General features: G+C 32.2%; 1 protein-coding gene and 1 long non-coding RNA gene across 3 annotated transcripts; one reads left to right on the top strand and one right to left on the bottom strand.

Moving 5' to 3' along the window:
* Nucleotides 1–1,506: 1,506 nt before the first annotated feature.
* Nucleotides 1,507–5,746, bottom strand: LOC105972654 (L-ascorbate oxidase). Its single transcript, XM_012997657.2, has 6 exons — nt 5,248–5,746; nt 5,067–5,159; nt 4,412–4,624; nt 3,607–3,801; nt 2,253–2,704; nt 1,507–2,146 (listed from the first exon to the last, which is right to left on the bottom strand). The coding sequence occupies exons 1-6, from the start codon at nt 5,539–5,541 to the stop codon at nt 1,627–1,629; spliced, it is 1,767 nt and encodes a 588-aa protein (XP_012853111.1). The 5' UTR covers nt 5,542–5,746; the 3' UTR covers nt 1,507–1,626.
* A 746-nt stretch (nt 5,747–6,492) lies between these two features.
* LOC148770929 (uncharacterized) lies at nt 6,493–8,425 on the top strand. 2 transcript variants are annotated; one of them, XR_016031000.1, is made up of 5 exons: nt 6,493–6,830; nt 7,110–7,159; nt 7,272–7,299; nt 7,732–7,797; nt 8,328–8,425. It is a non-coding gene; the product is annotated as an uncharacterized LOC148770929 (long non-coding RNA). The 2 variants fall into 2 exon arrangements; XR_016030999.1 differs by lacking the exon at nt 7,272–7,299 and having other exon boundaries at nt 6,495–6,830.
* Nucleotides 8,426–20,516: the final 12,091 nt, after the last annotated feature.

Below are 20,516 nucleotides of genomic sequence, written 5' to 3'. Positions count from 1 at the left end.
AATAAAGATTTATTTTCTTTTTGGGAGCTAGGTTCATGAGAGTGGTGTGATGGTTTGTTATTTATTGTCCTTATATGTATATTTTCTTTTTTTGTTATCTCTGATCAAGAATGTTGGTTTTAGTGTTTGGAGCCTTCAATTTTTTCTTGCTTGATATCAAAAGAGAAAATGTGTTACATCATTATGACATCATATAAGACATGATGGGCTGAGTTGAATCGGGTACTCGGGTTAGGGTTTTTCGAATTAAGCAATCCGGAGCCCATAACTTAGATTCAATTTGGGCCCAATAAATGTTATAATTTGGTTTTATATATCCAAGCGTTCAGTAACAGTCTGAGAAAAGCCCAAATTACGTTTCGCGATCCGAACAGAATTTCTATCCTCCGTCGATTCCAATTCGAAAATATTCAAATTTTTTTATTTTTTTTTATTCAAATTTCTAATATTTCGATTCTTATTAATTATGTATTGTTAGACCAAAGTACCATCGCAGAGTTAATAATAGCAAAATCGGAAAATATGTAAGTAATACAGTATTGAAATTTTAAATTGACAATTAAAATGAAACAACTAAATTTCTTAAAAATACTGTGGAACAGATGGAATATTATTTAATTAATTAATAATGATGTGTTTAGTAGTACAATTATTCAAATGACAAAATAAAAACAAGGCAAATATTTATATATCAAGTTGTTCATGGAACTTTTATTTAATTTTATTGAATTTATAAGCCTGATCAATAACCAATATAGATCAGTCTACTTTCCATGACATACAAGTAATATAAAAAAAAAAAAATAGATAGATAAATTAATTCAGATTAATTAGTATGGTTCATGATGATTAATTAAATATTAATTAATTAATGAGACGGCGAAACATATGGTTGCCCTGGGGATGAGGTGGCGGCGCAGGGGTGGGTCCCAGGCAAGAAGTAACGCATCCAATATCTGTATTGCCACAGCTTTGGTAGCATGAGAACTTACCACCACACTCCGATGCACACGTCATCGCTTTCTGACCGCAGCCCATCAGGCACACCTCGACACCTTGCTTCAGCCCCTCCACCGCGTACTGCTGACTCATCATCACCACCACCACCGCCGCCACCACCACCACCGCCGCCATCATACCGCTTCGCCTCGCCGCCATTAAGTTTAATTTATATGTATAATAATAATATTGTATAACTCTCTGATGATCTGTGTGTTTTTTCGATTTGTCGACGATCTTCGTCTCGTTTATATAAGGGGTTGGTTCGTAATTAAATCGAGCTTTTTCGTCGTGAAATGCTGATGGTGTGATGTAGTTTGTTACGTTGCATTATATATATAGCTGAAAATATGAAGTTATTTCCGTTCACTAATTTTGCATGACACATATATATATAAGACTAATAAAATTTAATATATTCAGTTTTAAGATTTGTAATGTTATTTCTAAGATTTTTTATTTTTTTTGGTTTGTAACTATTTTTCAATTAAAAGGCTTCAAAGTTAATTTAAGAAAGAAAAATCACAATTTATTTAAAATATTGGATTTAATAGACTAAATAAAACTTAAGGTACTTCCGTAGATTAATTACTCTCAATAATAGCCAACAATTATTCCAATATTATCTCAATGGCGCACGTTAGAGTTCATCAGCATCTTCCCGGTCAACCCGCACGCCATAGCCTCAACCGGAATCCTCCCCACGCGGTCGACCCCCTCGGCGAAAATGACCCCCATGCCCATATGCAGGTGCGGTTCGATATGGCAATGGAACGCCCACACCCCGGGATTATCCGTCACAAACCTAAGTGCCGTCCACCCGAACGGGTACACAACCGCGGTGTTCTTCAGAGGCGGATCCCGCAAGTTGAACTTAGCCACATCTGTCTCCTCGTCAAACTTCCCCTCCCCGTACCCTAGCACCCAGAAATCGTGCCCGTGGAGGTGCCACGGGTGTATCTCGCTCACGTTCGCCTTTATCGCGTTCGCGTTCTGCAGGACCACGTCCACCGTCGTGCCGAATGTCAAATTGTAGACACCGCTCCCGTACGCGGAGTTCTGGTTGGCTGCAGGGACCGTCACGTCGTAGGTGTAATTGTATCTATCTGGAGGGGGATTTTGGTCAAACGCGCCGTTCAGGCCGTACCTACATTATTAATTAGCGGAGCCAGAATTTTATGTCCAGTGTCAGAAATGCTACAATACATACACAAAAAAAATAAATATAGGTGCATGCATGCATGCGTACGTACTTGATGGCCCCTAGGTAGGGGGTGGAGGGGAGGACTAGGGATACGTTGTTGATCGACCATCTCGTGTACCCGTCGATGAAGTTTTGTGTGTTCAAGAGTATGATTCTGCGGTCGGAGGTCGGAGGGGGCTGGGGGTTGGTGGGGCCCACGAGGCCGAGGAGTTTTTTGGTGAAGGATTTGCTGACGTCGTAGTCGTCCCACCGCGGGGCGACAGGCGGCGCGGAGGTAGGTAGGGTGGATATGTGGGTGTTGGGGTAGTGGAGTAGGGCTAGGGCTGGTGGGGTTTGGGGTTTTCTTCCCCTTACGTTGACCGAAATCCAGTAATTTTTCGAGGGGTCTTGATTTGTAGTGAAGAGGACTGAGTAGCTCTCGCCGGAGTATATGTCGAGGTTGTCCACCGTGAACGGCTGCACGTAGTTTCCGTCGGCTTCCACCACCACCATCTTGTGATTCTTTACATTCAACGAGACAACAAAAATTTGTTACAAGAGAACAAAAATTTAATTTAGAATTATCATCTAATTAAATATGTGTAGGGCTGCCAATCGGGCCGAGCCACAGGGCTTCGTTTAGGCCCGGCTCAATTGTCGGGCCTAATTATGTGTGATGTGAATTTTAAGGAAATAATTTGAATATGATCCTTAAAGAAAGAAGCCTTATCTATGATGCATTAGGTTCATTTATAGACTAGATATAGTATTTCACTATATATAGCTATATATAGTGAAATAAAGATTATAATTAAACATATTTTCGATATATATATTTGAGTTTATAAAAACAAAAGAGAGGTCAAAATATATTTTTGTCGTCTGCAATCTCTGCAAGAATATATTCTCCATGCCCACTATATATTATGACATAGCTAGTGGACTGACTCATAAGTCATAATAATTATAAAAAAAAAAAAAGTTAGATTTTGTTGATAATAATATTCTTAGATTTTTTTATATTCTTCGAATAAAATATAGCATAAACCCAATAATTCTCGGAATATATGACTCATGCTCCTTAAAATTCTCTCGAAGCTGCGTTATAAAGGATGCGAGACTATCGTAATTACATTTGTAAGGCCTCGTTTGGATGCCGAGTAAGATTAATCAGGATAAGATTAAATAATGTAATGACCCAATTATATTATTGGACCTTGGAAAATCCAATAAGAAACATCAATTAAAGTCCAGTTATTTAGTTAAGAGGGCCAGGTCCATTAAATTTATTAGGTATTTTTTTAAATATTTTTTGGTTAAAGATTAATTATAAAATAAACATTAGATTATTGGTTATCTAGGTTAATTAAATGCATATTATATATTGATTATAAATAAACTAGTGTGTAAAATTATTTATTTACCCCAATAGCTAAGTTGAGTGAAGCCAACGCAGTGGAGCTTGCTATCCTGAGCCGGTAAGTTTTGTTGGGGAGAACATGGAGGATCTCGGGCGCGTACTGCTCACCACCTCTTAACGTGCACGGGTTTTCTGTTGAATTGCTATATTGCGCTGCCAATGAGCAATTGAACTGCCCTCTCCCATTAATCAACAAGGTCTGACAAATATTAATTAATTAAATAATTATTAGAAAATTGACCCTAAGGTTTTGTTTGGCTGTCTTTTTCATTATTTAACTTTTCTCTTCATTTTGGGTAAAGAAAATTGATTAAAAGTAAATTTAGAAATCAGAAAAGAGTCTCACTTTTTTGAAACTTAAACATATGTAGCCTAGTTGAGCTGTATATATATATATATTGACTTTTATGGACATTAAATATTTTCGTAAATTACAAAAAACCCCTTGAACTTAGACTAAATAACAAAAAACACCCCCACACATCCGTAATAAGCAAACCCCCCTCTAATTAATTGTTGATCGAGTTTTTTTAACAGAAAATGTGTACAATATATTATACCTTATATTAAATAGGTGAGAAATAAAAGAAAATATCTGAAATTGTGTAAAGTATATTACGTGGAATAACAAAAAATCCGTGAAAAGTCACACCGTAAGGGGGTTAGTGTAAGACAGAAACATATTTCAGGGTTTTTTTGGTAATTAAGAATAGGTGGGGTGTTATTTGTGATTTAGACTAAGTTTTGGGGGTTTCCGTAATTTACCCTATATATTTTATGAAGGGTTTTATTTATTTATTATATTTTACCTGGGGCTCACCAATCCAACGCATGGGATTGGAGGAAAGATCAACCTCTTGTTCATGAGATGCCTTATGCCACCAATCAGTGAGCAGAATGTCGAACGCCCCGTTGTAGTGGATTATTTCCCTCTCTCCTTCTGCCACGTCGACAATCAGCGAACCGTACAACCCTGCTGATCTTTGCATCCCGTAGTGTCCATGGTAAAAGTATGTGCCCGCCTACACCGTATTATTTATTTATCAAGAAAAAAAGAAAATTATTTTATTATTTATTTCCAGCTAATAAACATAGTGTTTTTTTTTCCTGTAGTGCCCCATAATCGAAGAATAACATAATTAAAGTACAGACAAGTGAACAATAAAAAAATTCCTCCACTGTCCTTTTGTGTTTTTCTTTGTGGGGTTGTGAATAAATAAATAATATATATATATATATATATATATATATATATATATTTACTTTTCCTAACTAGACACATAAAATGGTACGATGGGATGTTATTGGTAATTAATACATACTCTATCCACCTAATAATAATAATATTTATTTTATATTAATCTTTTCATAATTAAATAAAAGGTGAGATAATTAAAAAAATAAAATAAAGGTGCTTTAATTAATATTAATAACCCCCAAAACAATTAAAATAATTAATATTACCTTGTCAACTTTAAAATTGTAGACAAATGTTTCTCCAGGATTAATAGCACATTGTGAAATAGACGCAGTCCCGTCTGCCCACGGCGTTCCGATCTGAAAATTTCCGATTTATAGAATAATTATAAAAAAATAGAAAAAATGAATAATAATGAAAATATATAATAAAATAAAGAAATAAAACCTGTCTGATTCCATGCCAGTGAATAACAACACCTTCAGTGGGAAGCTTGTTAGTGAGCTCAATATTAATGGTGTCGCCGGCCCGAGCCCGAATAGTTGGGCCCGGAAACTGCCCGTTGATTCCCATAACGACACTTTCAACGCCGTCTGGTGACCAATGCAAATACTCCACCTTCCATTTTAGATGCCTAGTTTTTGCACTATTTGCTGACTGCACAAATAAATTCGAAATAATATATGAGAGTAAAATGACCTTTATGACCTTCATCGACCATGGATTCACCAACAGTGCCATGCTGCTATATCTAGAGAGAGAGAGAGAGAGAGGAAGCTAGAGAGAGAGAGAGATGGAGATGATGATATATGAATATGGAGGCCTGTGGTTGGGGGTGTATATATAGATATATAGATATAGATATATATTATTTGTACATGCATTGGTTCACTGAGAGTGTGTGTGTGTGTGTGTGTAGGTCCTGATTACACACGTTTTATTTTACTTTTGAATGTTCCAAAATGTATATTTCTTTCTATAAATATATTTTATATATTTTTTTTTAATTAAAATTAGTGTTTTTAAAAATTTGAATTTGGGACCAAAGGAGGATAAATATCTATGTTCATGAAGGGTCATTTTCTTAATTTTGTATGTGGTGTGAAATAAAAGTCATTTGAAAGAAAGTATAAAGGTATGTGAAAGTGTGAAAAAGCTGTGAAGAAAACAACAAATCAATAATATGTGTACGTTAATTTGTTAGAAACATTTTTCACATGTACGTACATGTCTTCAATTTTAGCATTGAAAGTTTTTCTTTTGTTGGTCGGAGTTAGGGTTTTTGAGAGATGATTATTGAAAGAAAATGTGGATCTTTAATTTTGTGTATAATGTTTCGGTAGTGTGCCTTTCAAGCCTAATAATTTTCTCGATCAGATTACTTCTAAACGCCTCCTTTAGTGTTATCGTACGAGATGGGCCTTTAAATTGGGTCTAGCCTTTTCGGTGATCCAACTCGACCACTGATTCAGCCCATTTGCCCAAATTCACCTCCATCAAGCATAATCCAATAATCAATATACATTTTTTTGTAGAAATACATATCTTATATATAAAAAGAAGATATTTTGACCTACAACCCTAAATCTAAACCTAGGGGTACTTTTGACAATTCATATGTTAGCAGTTTTTTCATTTCTCAATAAGTAAAAAATAAATAAAAAATGCCTTCAATTTGTACAAAATTGAATATACGATAGATATATAAAAAATTCCTTATTTCATGGTTACCAATAAACTGAATAACGATCTTTCTTCAACGGTTGCAGCAAAAACTAAACACACGATCTTTCATTAACCTCTGCAAGACTGCAACCACGATCTTCATCAAGGACACGATCCCATCTCAATTCTTTATATGAAAAACCTCTCCTTTATCATCGTAGAAATTTTATAGATTCCCTGTGAGATTCCATCGGCTTTTGACACCACTGCTTAATAGTTAATTCCCTTCTTTATCTCCCACAAACAAAATATAGAGTTTGCGGTGGTAATGATGCTCCATTCTCAATATTCTTGCTTATCAATAGGTTCAAACACTTCTATTTCCCTGCAAATCATTTATTGTCGTATCTGATTTAGATTTACGTATTCTTTTCCCTTGCTCTGTTATTTTTTTATTTTTGTTTTTTAGATTCATATTTTGTTTAAGCTTGCTTAGAACATATGGTTTGTGTTTTGCTTTTTCGCATGTTTTTGTTGGTGGCGATAATTTAAATTATATGTCAAGGTCCTCAAAGGTTTCCGGAATTCGTATGTGTTTATTTTATGTAGTTCTGTTTTCTTAATTTTTTTTCTTTCCACTGCAGGTTAATTTTTTCTTTCCCCTTTCATCGACAATTAACAACCGACGTAGAAGGTATATCTTCTTTGCTTACAATCTCCCATAGTAGCCATTTTTTTAACATATTCAAATTTTATGTTGTTTATAGTGGTTTAAAGTTTGTGGAATGCATTTTGCTTTCTTGCAGGTTTGTTAAAACACATAATCTTTCCACTGTATGTTCCTTCTTCTTCATCCAAAAAGTTTGCGAAGTTCTAATTACTTACGCGACTTCAATTTTGTATCAAAGTTTGCGAAGTTCCATAGCAGCATTCTTTCATTGAAATATCGCTGTTGTCCTCATATTAATTTCTGAGATGATGTTCATTATTGGATAAGTTGTCGATTCCTGATCGTTTATTCCTTATCTTTTGAAGATCATTTTTTTGTTTTTCTTCGATTGTTAAATGGGATTATGGAGATAAGCATTTTTCTTACTCTCGACTGTAATTCCTATATGATTTTGTAAGGAATAATTTACACAGACAAAATATCATTTTTTTTTTGCCGCCATCAAATATGTAGCAACACTGTTCACATAATAAATACAGTTCATAACTGAATTTTGTTTGGATACTTATTTAACACATTCTAAATATCTCTTGCAGGCAATGCTATTTGTATCAGCATCCAATACGTGGTTGGATAGAGCTTCTGATGCAATTTATTAGCAGGTAACCTACGGATGATTTTTTGTTTATTTGTTTCACTTTCATGTTATGTGCCATAAATTAGAGTTCTCATTATATCTCTTTTAATTTTTGAGATAAATTTTACATTAAACATATTAAGAAAAAAATCTTCCGAAGAGATCTTTTTTCTTTCTTTTATCATGCGAGAACATAAGAAACTTCTTCTATGAGAATCTTTATTTTTATTAACCTTTTGTTGTTCCTAGGAAATTTTAGATTAGATATTATTGTCAACAGAGAGATTTAAAGAAGTCCATTATATTAATATCATACATAGAGTGGCGAATTTTAGACTATATATACATTATAACATTATAGTACTCTCTGCATGAGCACATCTATAATATTAGAGTGTGAAAAGGAAGCTGAGCGGATATACAATGAGTGTTAATGCTGCTCTCATATTTCGTTTATAGCTATTAGAGTGATATATGGTTTACATGCTATTACCTTTTGAATATAATCATTTGACATATTATACTATTATTAAAAAAAATATGTTCTAATTTCAGGTTTGAACAATCTGAATTAATAGAACGGGGGGAACGGGATTGGATGAGCTTGACGCAGGCCATTGATGGAATGATTCTGTTTAGAATCTTATCAGGTTACGTTCACGGCCAAAAAAAAAAAGGCTCACTTGCTTTTATATTTCCTATTACATACTTTTAGCTAGGGTGTTGAGATATTATTTTTTGCATAATATCGAGTTTGCATTAGTTATTGTCCTTTTTTATGTTTTTCGTTATGTATTGATTGGGAAATTTTATGGGTTTTGTGTGTAGGAATATATACATATATTTAGATATAGATTGATGGATGGTGATGGAAGTTCGAGTGGTGCAAAGAATAAAATTTTCAGAATAAATTCCTGCACACTTTGGAGGATTTGCTTTCCAGTTTCCACATACACTACTAATTTATCGAAATTCCTATGTTCTACTTTGAATCTTCTAAACAAAAGGGTTTTTATTTTTTCGGTAAATCTGTTTCTCAATAATCTTCCTGCTAAATGTTCTATGATGTTTATTGGTTAGTTATTGTTTGTATGAACAGTTGCTATGAAAATTATTAAGTTAACTATGGGCTCTTTTGGTTGGCATTATTAGCCTTGATGGGATAAATAGTACCTTTTAGTACAATATTTGGTTTGGATGTTTTCTCAAACCTTGACAAATGACCCCACCATTTTTATCCCTCAATCGAATTATTAGTTGTCAAGCCAAATTTGGCTTGACAAGTTATCACCGAAATACTCCCATCATGTGATACGTATGAAATGTCGAAAATGCCCTTCAAACATACAACAACTACAAATTTATCACATATAAATAGTCGTTTTTCTTCTCAACTTTGTCTTCACCGATGAGCCCTAATTTTTGAGAGGTGGGAACTGGCTTCCACATTAGCAACCTCCCACGACTCCCGACTGTCCTCCGTCGCGGCCAAAAGACGCCGTTGAAGAGCCCTCCATTAACGCTTCGAATAATCTTATGCGATTAAGACCTGGCGAGTATTCAGAACTTAATTATGCGACAACAGATCATCAAATACAACTGAATATCGAGATGCCGTGGTACTCGGATTCGAGAAATCTGTACAGGTTCATTATAAATCGTGTGTTGAATGTGTTCCACTTAGGATTTCGAAAGGGGTAAAAGAGAGAGAAGAAGATAAGGACATACCATATGATTTCTGATGCTATGCTTTTCTTCATTAATGGAATCTCTGCACTTAACTACTTAATAATTGGGATAATAGAATGTCTATGCATATTTTATTTTAATTTTTTTTCTCTGCCTTATCTATTTAGTTTACAATTTAATACATAGTCAATTAAAGATTATGGCGGAAATTGGTAGGTTATCTGGGTTTTGCAATTGGGGATCTAAAGAAGACGAAGATGGGCATATCAAATTATATCATTAAGGGCATTTTCGGATATTTTACAACTAATCCCAAATAAGACAGTAAAATCAACAAAACAAAACATGAAATTGTTCATCAAGTGATTAACATACACGTGACAATACCACAAACCAAAAGTAATATTTGTATTTACTCATCAACATTTTAATCCCAATATTAGATATCTCATCCCTACCTATCTATCCAAACTACTCAACCAAAAGAGCCCTATATATCTTCTGTTTCCCTTAAATATTTTATTAAATAGGTGATCTTCCAAGTAGAAGTCCAACGCTCATAAAAAATAAATAAAAAAATGTAGCGTGCAACTCCATCCGCATTGGGATGGAAAATTGGATCATCACTTTAAACATTCTAATAATTTAAGTATATTGGTTCAGTTTATTTAGATGGAAAATAAATAAAAAATGTTATTTCAAATCTGCTTTTTTATTGTTCAACATAGTTTTGTTATAATAAGACTCGAAATTTATATATTTATTGTAGGACGGAATAATATATTCCACAATAATAGGACTACACGTGAGTAAGCAATGTTTAATAATAGGAAAAATTAGAGAAAACCCCTCACCTAGGAAATATAGTTAAGGAAACACCCCCTCCCAAAAATAATTAGAGAAAAGTATCTTAGCTATATTCCTCTCAATTGATATATCTTATATATAAAAAGAAGATATTTTGACCTATAACCCTAAACCTAAATGTAGGGCTATTTTTGACAATTCCTATTATGTCGGTTTTTTTTTTTTCAATTTAGTTTTTACTTTTTCCGGCTTTCTTGATACACGATCAGAACTGCAAACACAATTTTTAACGATCTCATGCTCTCACCTCTCAAATCAGTTTTTCAATTTTCCCTATCAAAGCAGAGAAGAAGTCAACGGCGGCGCTATCGGTGGAGAAGAAGAAGAGGATGTAGAAGACGTGGAGATCTGCAGTTGAAAGACATATGAATGCCGAAAGTATTGCTTTTCAACTATAGGAAGCAATTCTGTTTTTTTCTTTTTTCTAATTGTTGGATAGGAAATCAAAGTCGACGAAGAAGCGGCCATGAAAATTCAAGAATTCGAACCTCCTTATAAGTGCGCCACTGACAGACAAGGACGCAACAGAGCTAAGAAGGTTGTTCTTTTTTTGTTTATTTTTTTGGTTTAAAAATATTTTCTTTTTTTATTGGTAAGAAATAGAGAGATTTGTGAAATTTGATCACGAGTTCGCTTAATAAAGCAGATTGAAAAATATACTTCAACAATTTCTTATTGATTCTATTATCGTAAATAGAACCTCAATATATGTCTTTGCGTCTGATATCTTTGATCTTACATATCTATATAGTTGGTTTCCTTGAATATTATTTTTCCAGTAAAATGGAATGTTTAGCTTCTTCTGCTTTGCATCTGGGGAAGACAGAAAATACTTGCACAATGTCCGATAAACATTTGGTCGTCGATTAAACTACAGTATGCTCATCTGTTTTATGTGCATATTAACATTCAAAAATATTTCACATTTGTTAATATCCGAAGTGGTTTGCAGCATCACTGCTACTTGCAAACATACATCAGAGGCTGGATCAAGCTCAAAAATTAATTCGCTACACATGTAAATGTATAGGCTAACGATGACATTCAATTATTCTTTTCTATTTGCATGTGTTTTAAAGTTTATGAAGAGCTTTGGTTCAATGTCTTCACTGATGTTATTTGAAATTTCTTATGCCTTTTGTAAAGTTGGCCAATGAATGTATAAAATGTGAAATTATAAGTTGATCTTATTATATATAAGAAGTAATGATTGGTGTTGTCCTATGGATGATATATTTTCTGGCTTATTTGCAACGACACATGTATTAGATACTTGACTTGGTTGAAGTAAAATATTTGGAATAAATTAAACAGACTTCAATTTTCAAGTCTTCTATTTTTTTCTTATTTAACCAATACAAAAATATAAACGAGCACTATTAGCGTGTTGAAGCTCTGTGCAGAAGCAGATGAGGCAAAACGGGGGACGTGGCAGGAACACGAAAGTCTGACTGATATTCTACTGCCCAAAAATATAGTTACCTTTTTTCTCTGCATTTTAGACCAACTTTATTATGTGATAATATTTTTGAGAATGATCAATGAATCTAAATTATGTTTTTTAAGCTGGTGATTTCTACGTTCCAGCTATGGCCAAGGAATTGAAGTCAATTAGATCATGGAGAACTGTATGATGGATTAGCCAACGTCGATGGATAATATTTTAAAGCTTATAAACTTCGTAATCATTCTCTCAGTTTATAATCTTAAAAATATTTTGAGGTCGGCACATCAAAAACACTAAACAACAGGATTGTGCTTATTTTCAAGAGCCGAGGGATAACCATTTAAATCTGAAGCTAAAAAAATTATCTAGCTGCTTCACGGCTTTTGCTAAAAAAGTGATTTTTTTAATACGTAACATGTGAATTCAAATGTTATTACTGTCTTAATCTGTTCAGGCATAAATCTTATATATAAAAAAGAAGATATTTTGAACTAAAACCTAGACCTAAACAGACAATTTTGTCAATTAATAAATCTTTAATTTAAGATTTGAAATTCCTCTAATGCTCTAATTGTTCGGTTCAATGGTGCAAGAATACAAGGAATTAATAGTTTCCTATTTTTTTGGGTAGTGGTATAATTCCACCTCCAACTAATTCCTATATTCATGCAATTTTTAATATGTCTATCATTTTTTCTGTTTTTTTTTTTTCTTGCAGTTATGTATTCTTTTCACCCATTTTTCTTCTTAACTCTAACTCCCCACTAACTAGAAGTTAGAACTCCATGATCTCGATCCATTACAAACTGTACTCTATTTAAACAGATGGAGAACTCCAGCGAAGAATACAATTTTTTTTGTTCGTCTTCTTCTTGCTATTTTTTTTGTTCGTCATCTTCTTTCTCACCAAGATTTTTCAACCTAAGAAAAACTTACGCAATTGCTTGCTACAGGTAGACACTATAATTATTTATTAGATTTATTTTACATTTAAATTTCGTAGTTCATAATAGTTGCTGAAGGTGTTGATTTTTTTGGACACATGCATAATTTTCGTTCACAATGACTCCCCACGTGTCAATCATATGTCTTCATTTCCTGTCATTATCAGAAGGTGATTTTAATTGCGATGATTGTTGCTCTTCTGGACGAACCCCTAGAGATCGCCGCCGAATTCTGAATTTGATCAGTCAGAATTTCTAAGACTGATTTCGTTTTCAAAGATAATTTCAGGGTTATGCAGTTTATCATCACACTGTTTTCTTCCCACCAACCCAAGTACGATCATTTTTTTTCCTTTTCTCATGTTTATTTGTTTGTTTTTACAAATGGGTTGCGTCTAATCTTTTCGTTCCTGCATCTAATGGTTGTATTTTTTGCCAATTCGCTATATGTTAGATTAATGGATATGTTTAATATTTCTTTACGATTGAACTGCAGTGTCATTATGGGAACCAATTTCCGTGACGCTATAACATGATGGATATTTGTTAGTATTAAAAAAAAAAAAAAAAGACTTTTCTTTCTTTACCAAAAAATATTTTTTTGCGAGTATGTAGTAATACGAACTTCTTTTCTTTGTTGTTCTGCCTAGGTTTCTATGTTTTCTAAACTGCAGCCTGTTTTTCCAAAAAACTCCTTGGTGAATGTCATACTATGAAAAAATAATCACAGAAAATCTTGAAGCTCTGCGAAATTTTATTCGGTTATTTTGCGTTAATCAAATTGCAGTGTTAGTTTTTTTAAATTGTGGATTTTTTAGAGATGTTTGTTTTTACAAGAAAATGATTTTTTTTCACGATAATATTTAAATTGATTTTCGGTTAGTTAGCATAAGCAATGTTGTTGTTCGTGTTTTAACTGAGTATTCAAACTTCTATCAAGTTCGTTGTTTTTTTACTTCATTACCTAAGATAAAAATATACAAGTTTTGGGGAACATCTACTTTGCTCTTTTCCGAAAAACTCTTTGGCATAGACATGATTTTATCGTATTCCTTTACAATAAAAATATCTTTGCTCCTCAAAATTTTGTTCAGTTGTTTGCGTTATTTTGCTCTTTTCCGAAAAACCTTAAGCTGGTTTTTCTAATTATGCAAAAATTTTGTTCGTTGTTTGTGTAAACAAAATTCCAGCTTTAGTTCGTAAATTTGTCTCTTTCACTTCACTCGAGACAATATTGGTAGCGAACAAGAATTTTAGGTTTTCCTTCATCCGAGGCAAAACAAAAATAGGGAGAACTCTGTTTTTAATGTTTTTAAAACAACCGTGACATGTAGTAGCATTACATTCGGCGCTTTGTGTTGCTTATTTTTACTGAGTTTTTATTAAATTTTTAACTATCTTACAAATTATGTCGCATACCTTTTTATTTTTCTTTTTCACGCATATTTTTTACTGGACCATCAGTATAAAGAGTTTTTTTTTAATTTTCCAGGATCTTAACCAATCAAAGACTGTTGTGCTCAGTTGCAATTACTGGATCAGTTACGAGAACTTTTCGAAAGCAAACATCGACATTTTATTGAGAAGCCAATATTTTTAGAGTAAGTAATTATTTTTTTTAACATCGTTTTACTAAAAATTACCAATAGCAATAGCGCTCTCTCTCTAGATCTTTTTCTCTGGTGTGATCTTATTGATAGCTTTCATTAAAATCTTATCTTTACAACTAACAAATGCTTTTACATATTGTGCATGCAGTGACAGTGACCATAATAAAATGAAGGCCAAGTATAAACTGAAACTATTGTTGGGTTGAATTCATGTACAATCTTATTTTCATTTTTTTTGTGTGTGTGTACTATATCCAGAAATTAAAAAGAAAATTGTACCATCTCTTAAATTATCATATTAACTTCAACTTAACGTATAGTTTCTTAGAATTAGTTTTAGATTGATTTGTATTGTTTTATTGTTTTGTCTAAAAAAATTACTTATCCAATTTAATTTATTCTACTATGATTTGAAATTATAATTATAAGTATTATATATTAATGTAAATGTTTTACAATTTTTACAATTTGTTATGAATCTTTTAAGTTGTTTGCGGTATAAATTTTTCGATCAAAATTTGTGGTGTCTTTTTTTCTTTATCATACAATGATGAAACGTAATTTGTGCTAGGGTGAGTTTCTTTTCTTCTTAAACATTGTTTTTTTTTTTCATTTGTCAGATTTTGTAAAATTAGCCATCCATGCTTTTGAACATATAAATCTTATACTGCATACACTTTTAAGTAAAATAATTATTTTCTTTTCTTTTGTAGTGAATCCCGTGCAACGCACGGGCATGGTTACTAGTCTTATATATAAAAAGAAGATATTTTGAACTATAACCCTAAACCTAAACCTAGGGGTATTTTAGACATTTTTATTTTGACAGTTTTTTTTCCTTTTACTTATATTAATTGTTTATTTTTTTTATTTTTTTTCGTACTTTCAATTTTTCTTTTCTCGGTGATTTTGGTTTTCTCTATTGTAATGAAAGTCTTTTTTTCTTTTTTTTCTTTTTGTTTTTTTAATTTAAAGGTTTCTTTTATTTTAAATTTTTAATGAAAGTGGTTGCCTATAGATAAGGAATTTTAAACGGGTGAAGTTTTTAGTGATTAGTGGATTCCTATTAATAAGGGATTAAATTGATTCCATAATTATCTTTAATTTTGGTGTTTTATTTTTTCTTATTTAATTGTCTCATAAATTACGGTAATAAAAATTGATTCCATTATTATATTTAATATTCGTGTTTTTTGTTTTCTTAACCAGTTGTCTCATAAATTATGTTAATAAATAATAAATAAATTAATTAAAATAAAACCGCCGACGATATAAATAAATTATTTGTGATTATTCCATATATACTTCCACATCTACCACTACCATCCTCCACTAATCATTTGGTTTATCATAAAAAAACTCACATAAAAAAGAAAAAAAACATCCTCTTACAAATAATTTACAGTTGTGAGTAAACTAGAGAAAAAGAAGAAGATGACAGAGGCGGTTAAAGGTGAAAATTAGGAAGAAAATTACATATCACACATTTTTTATCAAAGGTGAAAACAGTTGAATCTCGGTTCAATTTTGGAATACTTTTCTTCATTATGTACGTAATTTTGTATGATTATATTCGGTGTTTATTTTTTCCCTTTGTCCATAATTTTCAGGTTTTTGGAAGATTCCGCCATCATATACTAGAAGAAAAAACTCCTCCTCACAAATCATAAAGTAAAGGCTCAAGGTAACAACTTCTTAAATTTGGTCTCCATATTCAATACAATGGGTGGCGTTTTCAACTTTTTTTTTTAATTAATAATATTTATGATCATTGTTGTTTGTAGTAATCCAGGCATCTCCAACAATTGTCTTGAATAAATTTGTTTAGCTACGGAACCACATCTGGAATCCGTCGAAAGAGGTAATCTAATTTCATATATTATCATTTCGAAAAACAAATTGCAGATTTATGGCATTTGGTATATCTTGAATTAAAAGAGCAACCATTTGGCAGAAGAGTACGAAAAAACATCCGAGAATAAAAAGTAAGAAGAGATTCTCACAATTTCTCTGTCCGAAATTCATACAATTTATTCTCACTCTCTTGAATTTCCTTTTTTCCCTGTATTTTCATCTTTATGTAACCGGCCAAAAAAATGTACCCGTCTCTGTAAATGTATTTCTTTTTCCTCACAAATTTGCACTGTAGTTCTAATTCATTTAGCGGGGTTAGCTGTGCATATAGATTTAGGTAGAAATGTTTGAACCCATCGAACTGCTTTTACCCTCGTATGGTGGTGTTTCAGTTATTATTATTAAACAAGTCTGTAGATGTTTATTTAAATTACCTCACTATTTCTGTGTTTTTTGTTGTAGCAGCGTTTTTTCACTTTCTCGGAGAAACATAATCTCCCACTTAGCAACGCAAGTCTACTCAACAGTTAAAATTTTTCTAAGAGATTAGAAACAATTCTCTCATATGTTAACCCCTCAAATCATAAGAAAAATGAGATGTGATACAAAGAAATCTGGGGTCGGGCTGAATAGCCGAAGTCCTCTTTCGTGATCCCGGGTACCTCATGACTCAGGGGTGAGTTTTTTTTTTGTGATTTCTTCTTTTATTTTCGTGTCTCCATAAATTGAGTTACAAGATTCTTGCATTTCGTATATGTCGCGTGCATCGCAAGGGGACCTTGGACATGACCTAAATGACTTCCACTCAACAACTTAAGAAAAATGATTCATAGAACTTATGTCTAAATTTCATGACTGATTCTTATTTCTGCAATGCAGTTGCTGGGGCCATGAGTATTACTATATTGTTGCTCTACTATGAGATTTTTGTCATTTTAGACTCAATTTTGTTGTCGTCATTGTAAGAAATTTGTTTTATGGGACTTGAGATCGTGTACTAATTTTAATAGAGGCATGCTTATCAATCAATTAGAATTGTAGATTACTTCTATTCTTATCCATTGTATTTATGACACAATTTGATACGCAAATGCTATTTGAAGTTGTAGAATTCTCCTCCGTGCTTCCCCGAAACAAGAAGCAAAGATGTCAAAGTAGCCTCCTTAGAAAAAGAAATTCATGCAAAAGTAAAGGAAAACTGAAGCCCGAGCTAAGAATGTAACCAACTTTTTTGCCTCAACTTTTTTGAAAGATACTAGGTTACCCAAGTAGTTCTGCACTAATGGTTGTATTTATGCAGGAAACAAAAGTTAGGTAAAACCTCTATTGTTGTTTTAAAATTTTGAAAACTCCAAGCCAAGTCATACACACGGAGAGAAATTACTGCAAGTACATTGGTACATTTCATTGGGAATAGTTGGTTATAAGTATTATAATCATGTTTTGAGAAAAATGGATTTGTAAGGTTTCTCCATTAAAAGTTTATTTGATAGAGATATTTAAACTTAATCATACATCGAATTGTTTTGGCCATAATACAGAAAATACACGAGATAGTTTCTTGAACTTATCACAAGTTCATTTTGGTTTGTGAATGTATAATATATTCTATGAACTGTATGTTTATTTGTTTTCTTTAACAAAGCTTTATTCAAGGTTCTCTTAACAGGATGATCGTGTGATTTTGCCTCATCAACAAATTGTTTGAATTATATTAAAATTCAATGCCATGTTTTGACATTAGATGCGAATTGGTTCTTTTATTATTTTCTATACTTTTCAAATATTATGCATTCCACTTCTATTTGAAATTAGACTGACACATAAAATTTCCTGCCAACTTTTACAATTTTTTTATGAATAGACTATTGGTATGAATTTTTAGAGTTTCATGATCCTCCTCTTTAATTTACTGATTTGACAGTTTACGTTTTTATGTATAACTCGATCAATTATTTTGTAAAACTATTTGCATGGTATAAGTAGCACAATCAAAGGGGGTGTTGCTTACAAAATCATTATCTTTTAATAATAGACGAATATTATGAATCTTTAAAGTTTTATTGTCTCCTTATAGTTTTTCATTAATTGATACATTTTCGCTCATAACTTTTAATGGACCAATTACTTTAACTAAATAATATTCCTTAAGACAAATATTGAACATAAAATAATAAAGCTCATAACAATAATTAGATGTATGTCAACTATTAAATAATTACTTTCCTCTATTTTGAATTTAACCCCGTGCAACGCACGGGCCATGGTTACTAGTATTTTTTAAATTTTAAATTGGTACAATTAGAAGAATAGTCTATGACGTGTGGGGTCATTTTCTTTAATTATTAATTATTATTGTAAACCACAAATTTTTCGAATCTGTAAAACATAAATACAAGACAAAAAAAATATAGAAAACAAATAAATTTATTATCAAACGAAAGTGGATTACAATCTCCGTAAATTCCCCTGATTCTTCACTCCTATTCTAGAATATGATTCACATAAATACAAGACAAGAAAAATATAGAAAACAAATAAAGTTATTATCAAACGAAAGTGGATTACAATCTCCGTAAATTCCCTGATTCTTCACTCCTATTCTAGAATATGATTCAAGCGCTTAAAAGTTTATTCTTGAATCGAACAAATGATTTCCTATCACGAACACCTCGAATTCAAATATGTTATGAATTCGCAATGGCTCGAGACTTGAGCTTGAGAGCTCGATATGTGTCTGTGTGAGCCTGATTTTTGCATGGACCGAAGGGCTCTTTTTATAGGCACGAGCTAGGGTTTTGACTTGTAGCATGGGCCGATGGACTTGGATACTGCCATTTGATTTATTGAACTAGATTTGTGCCCAATTAGACAATCCGTAAAATAAGAATTTATTACTTATTTAAGGATTAATCTATTTGTAAAGCCCAAATATGTTATGAACTTAGATTTGAGACTCAATTAATAACCGATTTATTTGGCCATTAATTGGTGATTTTTTTTCGAAATTTCGGTGTCAACAATTATATTTTGACATATTGTGGAATGAAATAAATGTCATGATGCTCCATAATTTGTTTTGGTGCACAAAGAAAGCATATATATACAACTATGTGAACGTATGAAAAAAATCTATTGAAAAAAAACAAGTCAGATTTTTCCAGGAAATTAATTATATATGTACGTTTCTTGGAAACATTTTTCACATGTCGGAAACAAATCAGATATTTTTTATTTTTTTTATGAACGAACAGTATTCAACCATATAAGTGCACTGGTAAACATTTGATATCCCACTCGGTCTATTAATTAGTACATTATCTATATACACTCTATAAATGCATGTATAGACTTGTAGATATCCCACTTTTTCTACATAGTACAAGTATTGGTAAATTTGCTGACATTTAAGAATTTTAATGCACCAATTATCTTGACTTTTAATGAGAAAAGTAATAAATAAATAAATAAATAAAAATTATTCAGATAAATTGAGATAATCTTCTATTTACTGCATAATAAATACTTCATTTTATAGAAATCCAAGACCCAAGGTTATTTTATTTTATTAACTGTATAAATAATTTATTTGAAGAAATGAAAAAAAATTCAGAATATTTTTGGAAATTAACATCAAATTGAATAGATAAATTTATGTAGTTTATATATACTTTTGATTTCGATCCATCAAATTTATTTCTAAACATTGAAATAGATAAGGAGTATTTATATTTTATTATACCTATAAAAAGATAAATGGGCTTTGGCTCTTAATTAGTTAAAATGGGCCAAAGTAAAGTAAAATAAATTAAAACTTGGACTTACCCATTTATTGAATTTACAATTTATAAATATTATTAATTTTGGGCCGAATAAGATTCAAATAAGCTTCCATGTCAACAAATTGTATCACATTGACGTAGCCCAAATGGCTTAATCGGATTAGAATGGGCCTGAATTTATAAAAAGTCCAAACAAGAAGCCCACATGCTCGTAAGATCTTTGCAAAAAAGCGTGCCAGGGAAGAATTTCTCATCGTCAGCACACCGACAATCAAATCAGTTGGAACCGTGAAAAAATAACATATGAATATAAAGGAAATATGTACGTATATCAGAATTCCAATGGGAGTCTTCCATTATACCTCAAAACAGTATTTATATGGACATATCACACGTGGGGAGTGACGTGATTGCTTGGACCTGTGATTGTCTGTTGCGGGGCGAGATGACCCTAGTTCAATTGGGAGATCCCGTAGAGCGTGGTCGCTTCTTTTTGAGCCGTTAAGTGGGATTTTTCCTCAGTTCATGTCATGTTCGAGATTTTCCGTCTT

This window comes from Erythranthe guttata, chromosome 4, assembly GCF_056151865.1.
Source record: "Erythranthe guttata isolate IM_541 chromosome 4, IM_541, whole genome shotgun sequence".
NCBI classification, from domain to species: Eukaryota; Viridiplantae; Streptophyta; class Magnoliopsida; order Lamiales; family Phrymaceae; genus Erythranthe; species Erythranthe guttata.
Note: the sequence above shows the minus strand (reverse complement) of the source record. Positions and strands in the feature narration are given on the sequence as shown.

Coding starts and splice junctions, on each gene's coding strand:
- LOC105972654 (XM_012997657.2), bottom strand. CDS start 5,541: ATGGCACTGTTGGTGAATCCATGGTCGATGAAGGTCATAAAGGTCATT. Junction 2,705..3,606: donor CACTCAACTTAGCTATTGGG/GTAAATAAATAA, acceptor TTGAATGTAAAG/AATCACAAGATGGTGGTGGT. Junction 2,147..2,252: donor CCCTACCTAGGGGCCATCAA/GTACGTACGCAT, acceptor TTAATAATGTAG/GTACGGCCTGAACGGCGCGT.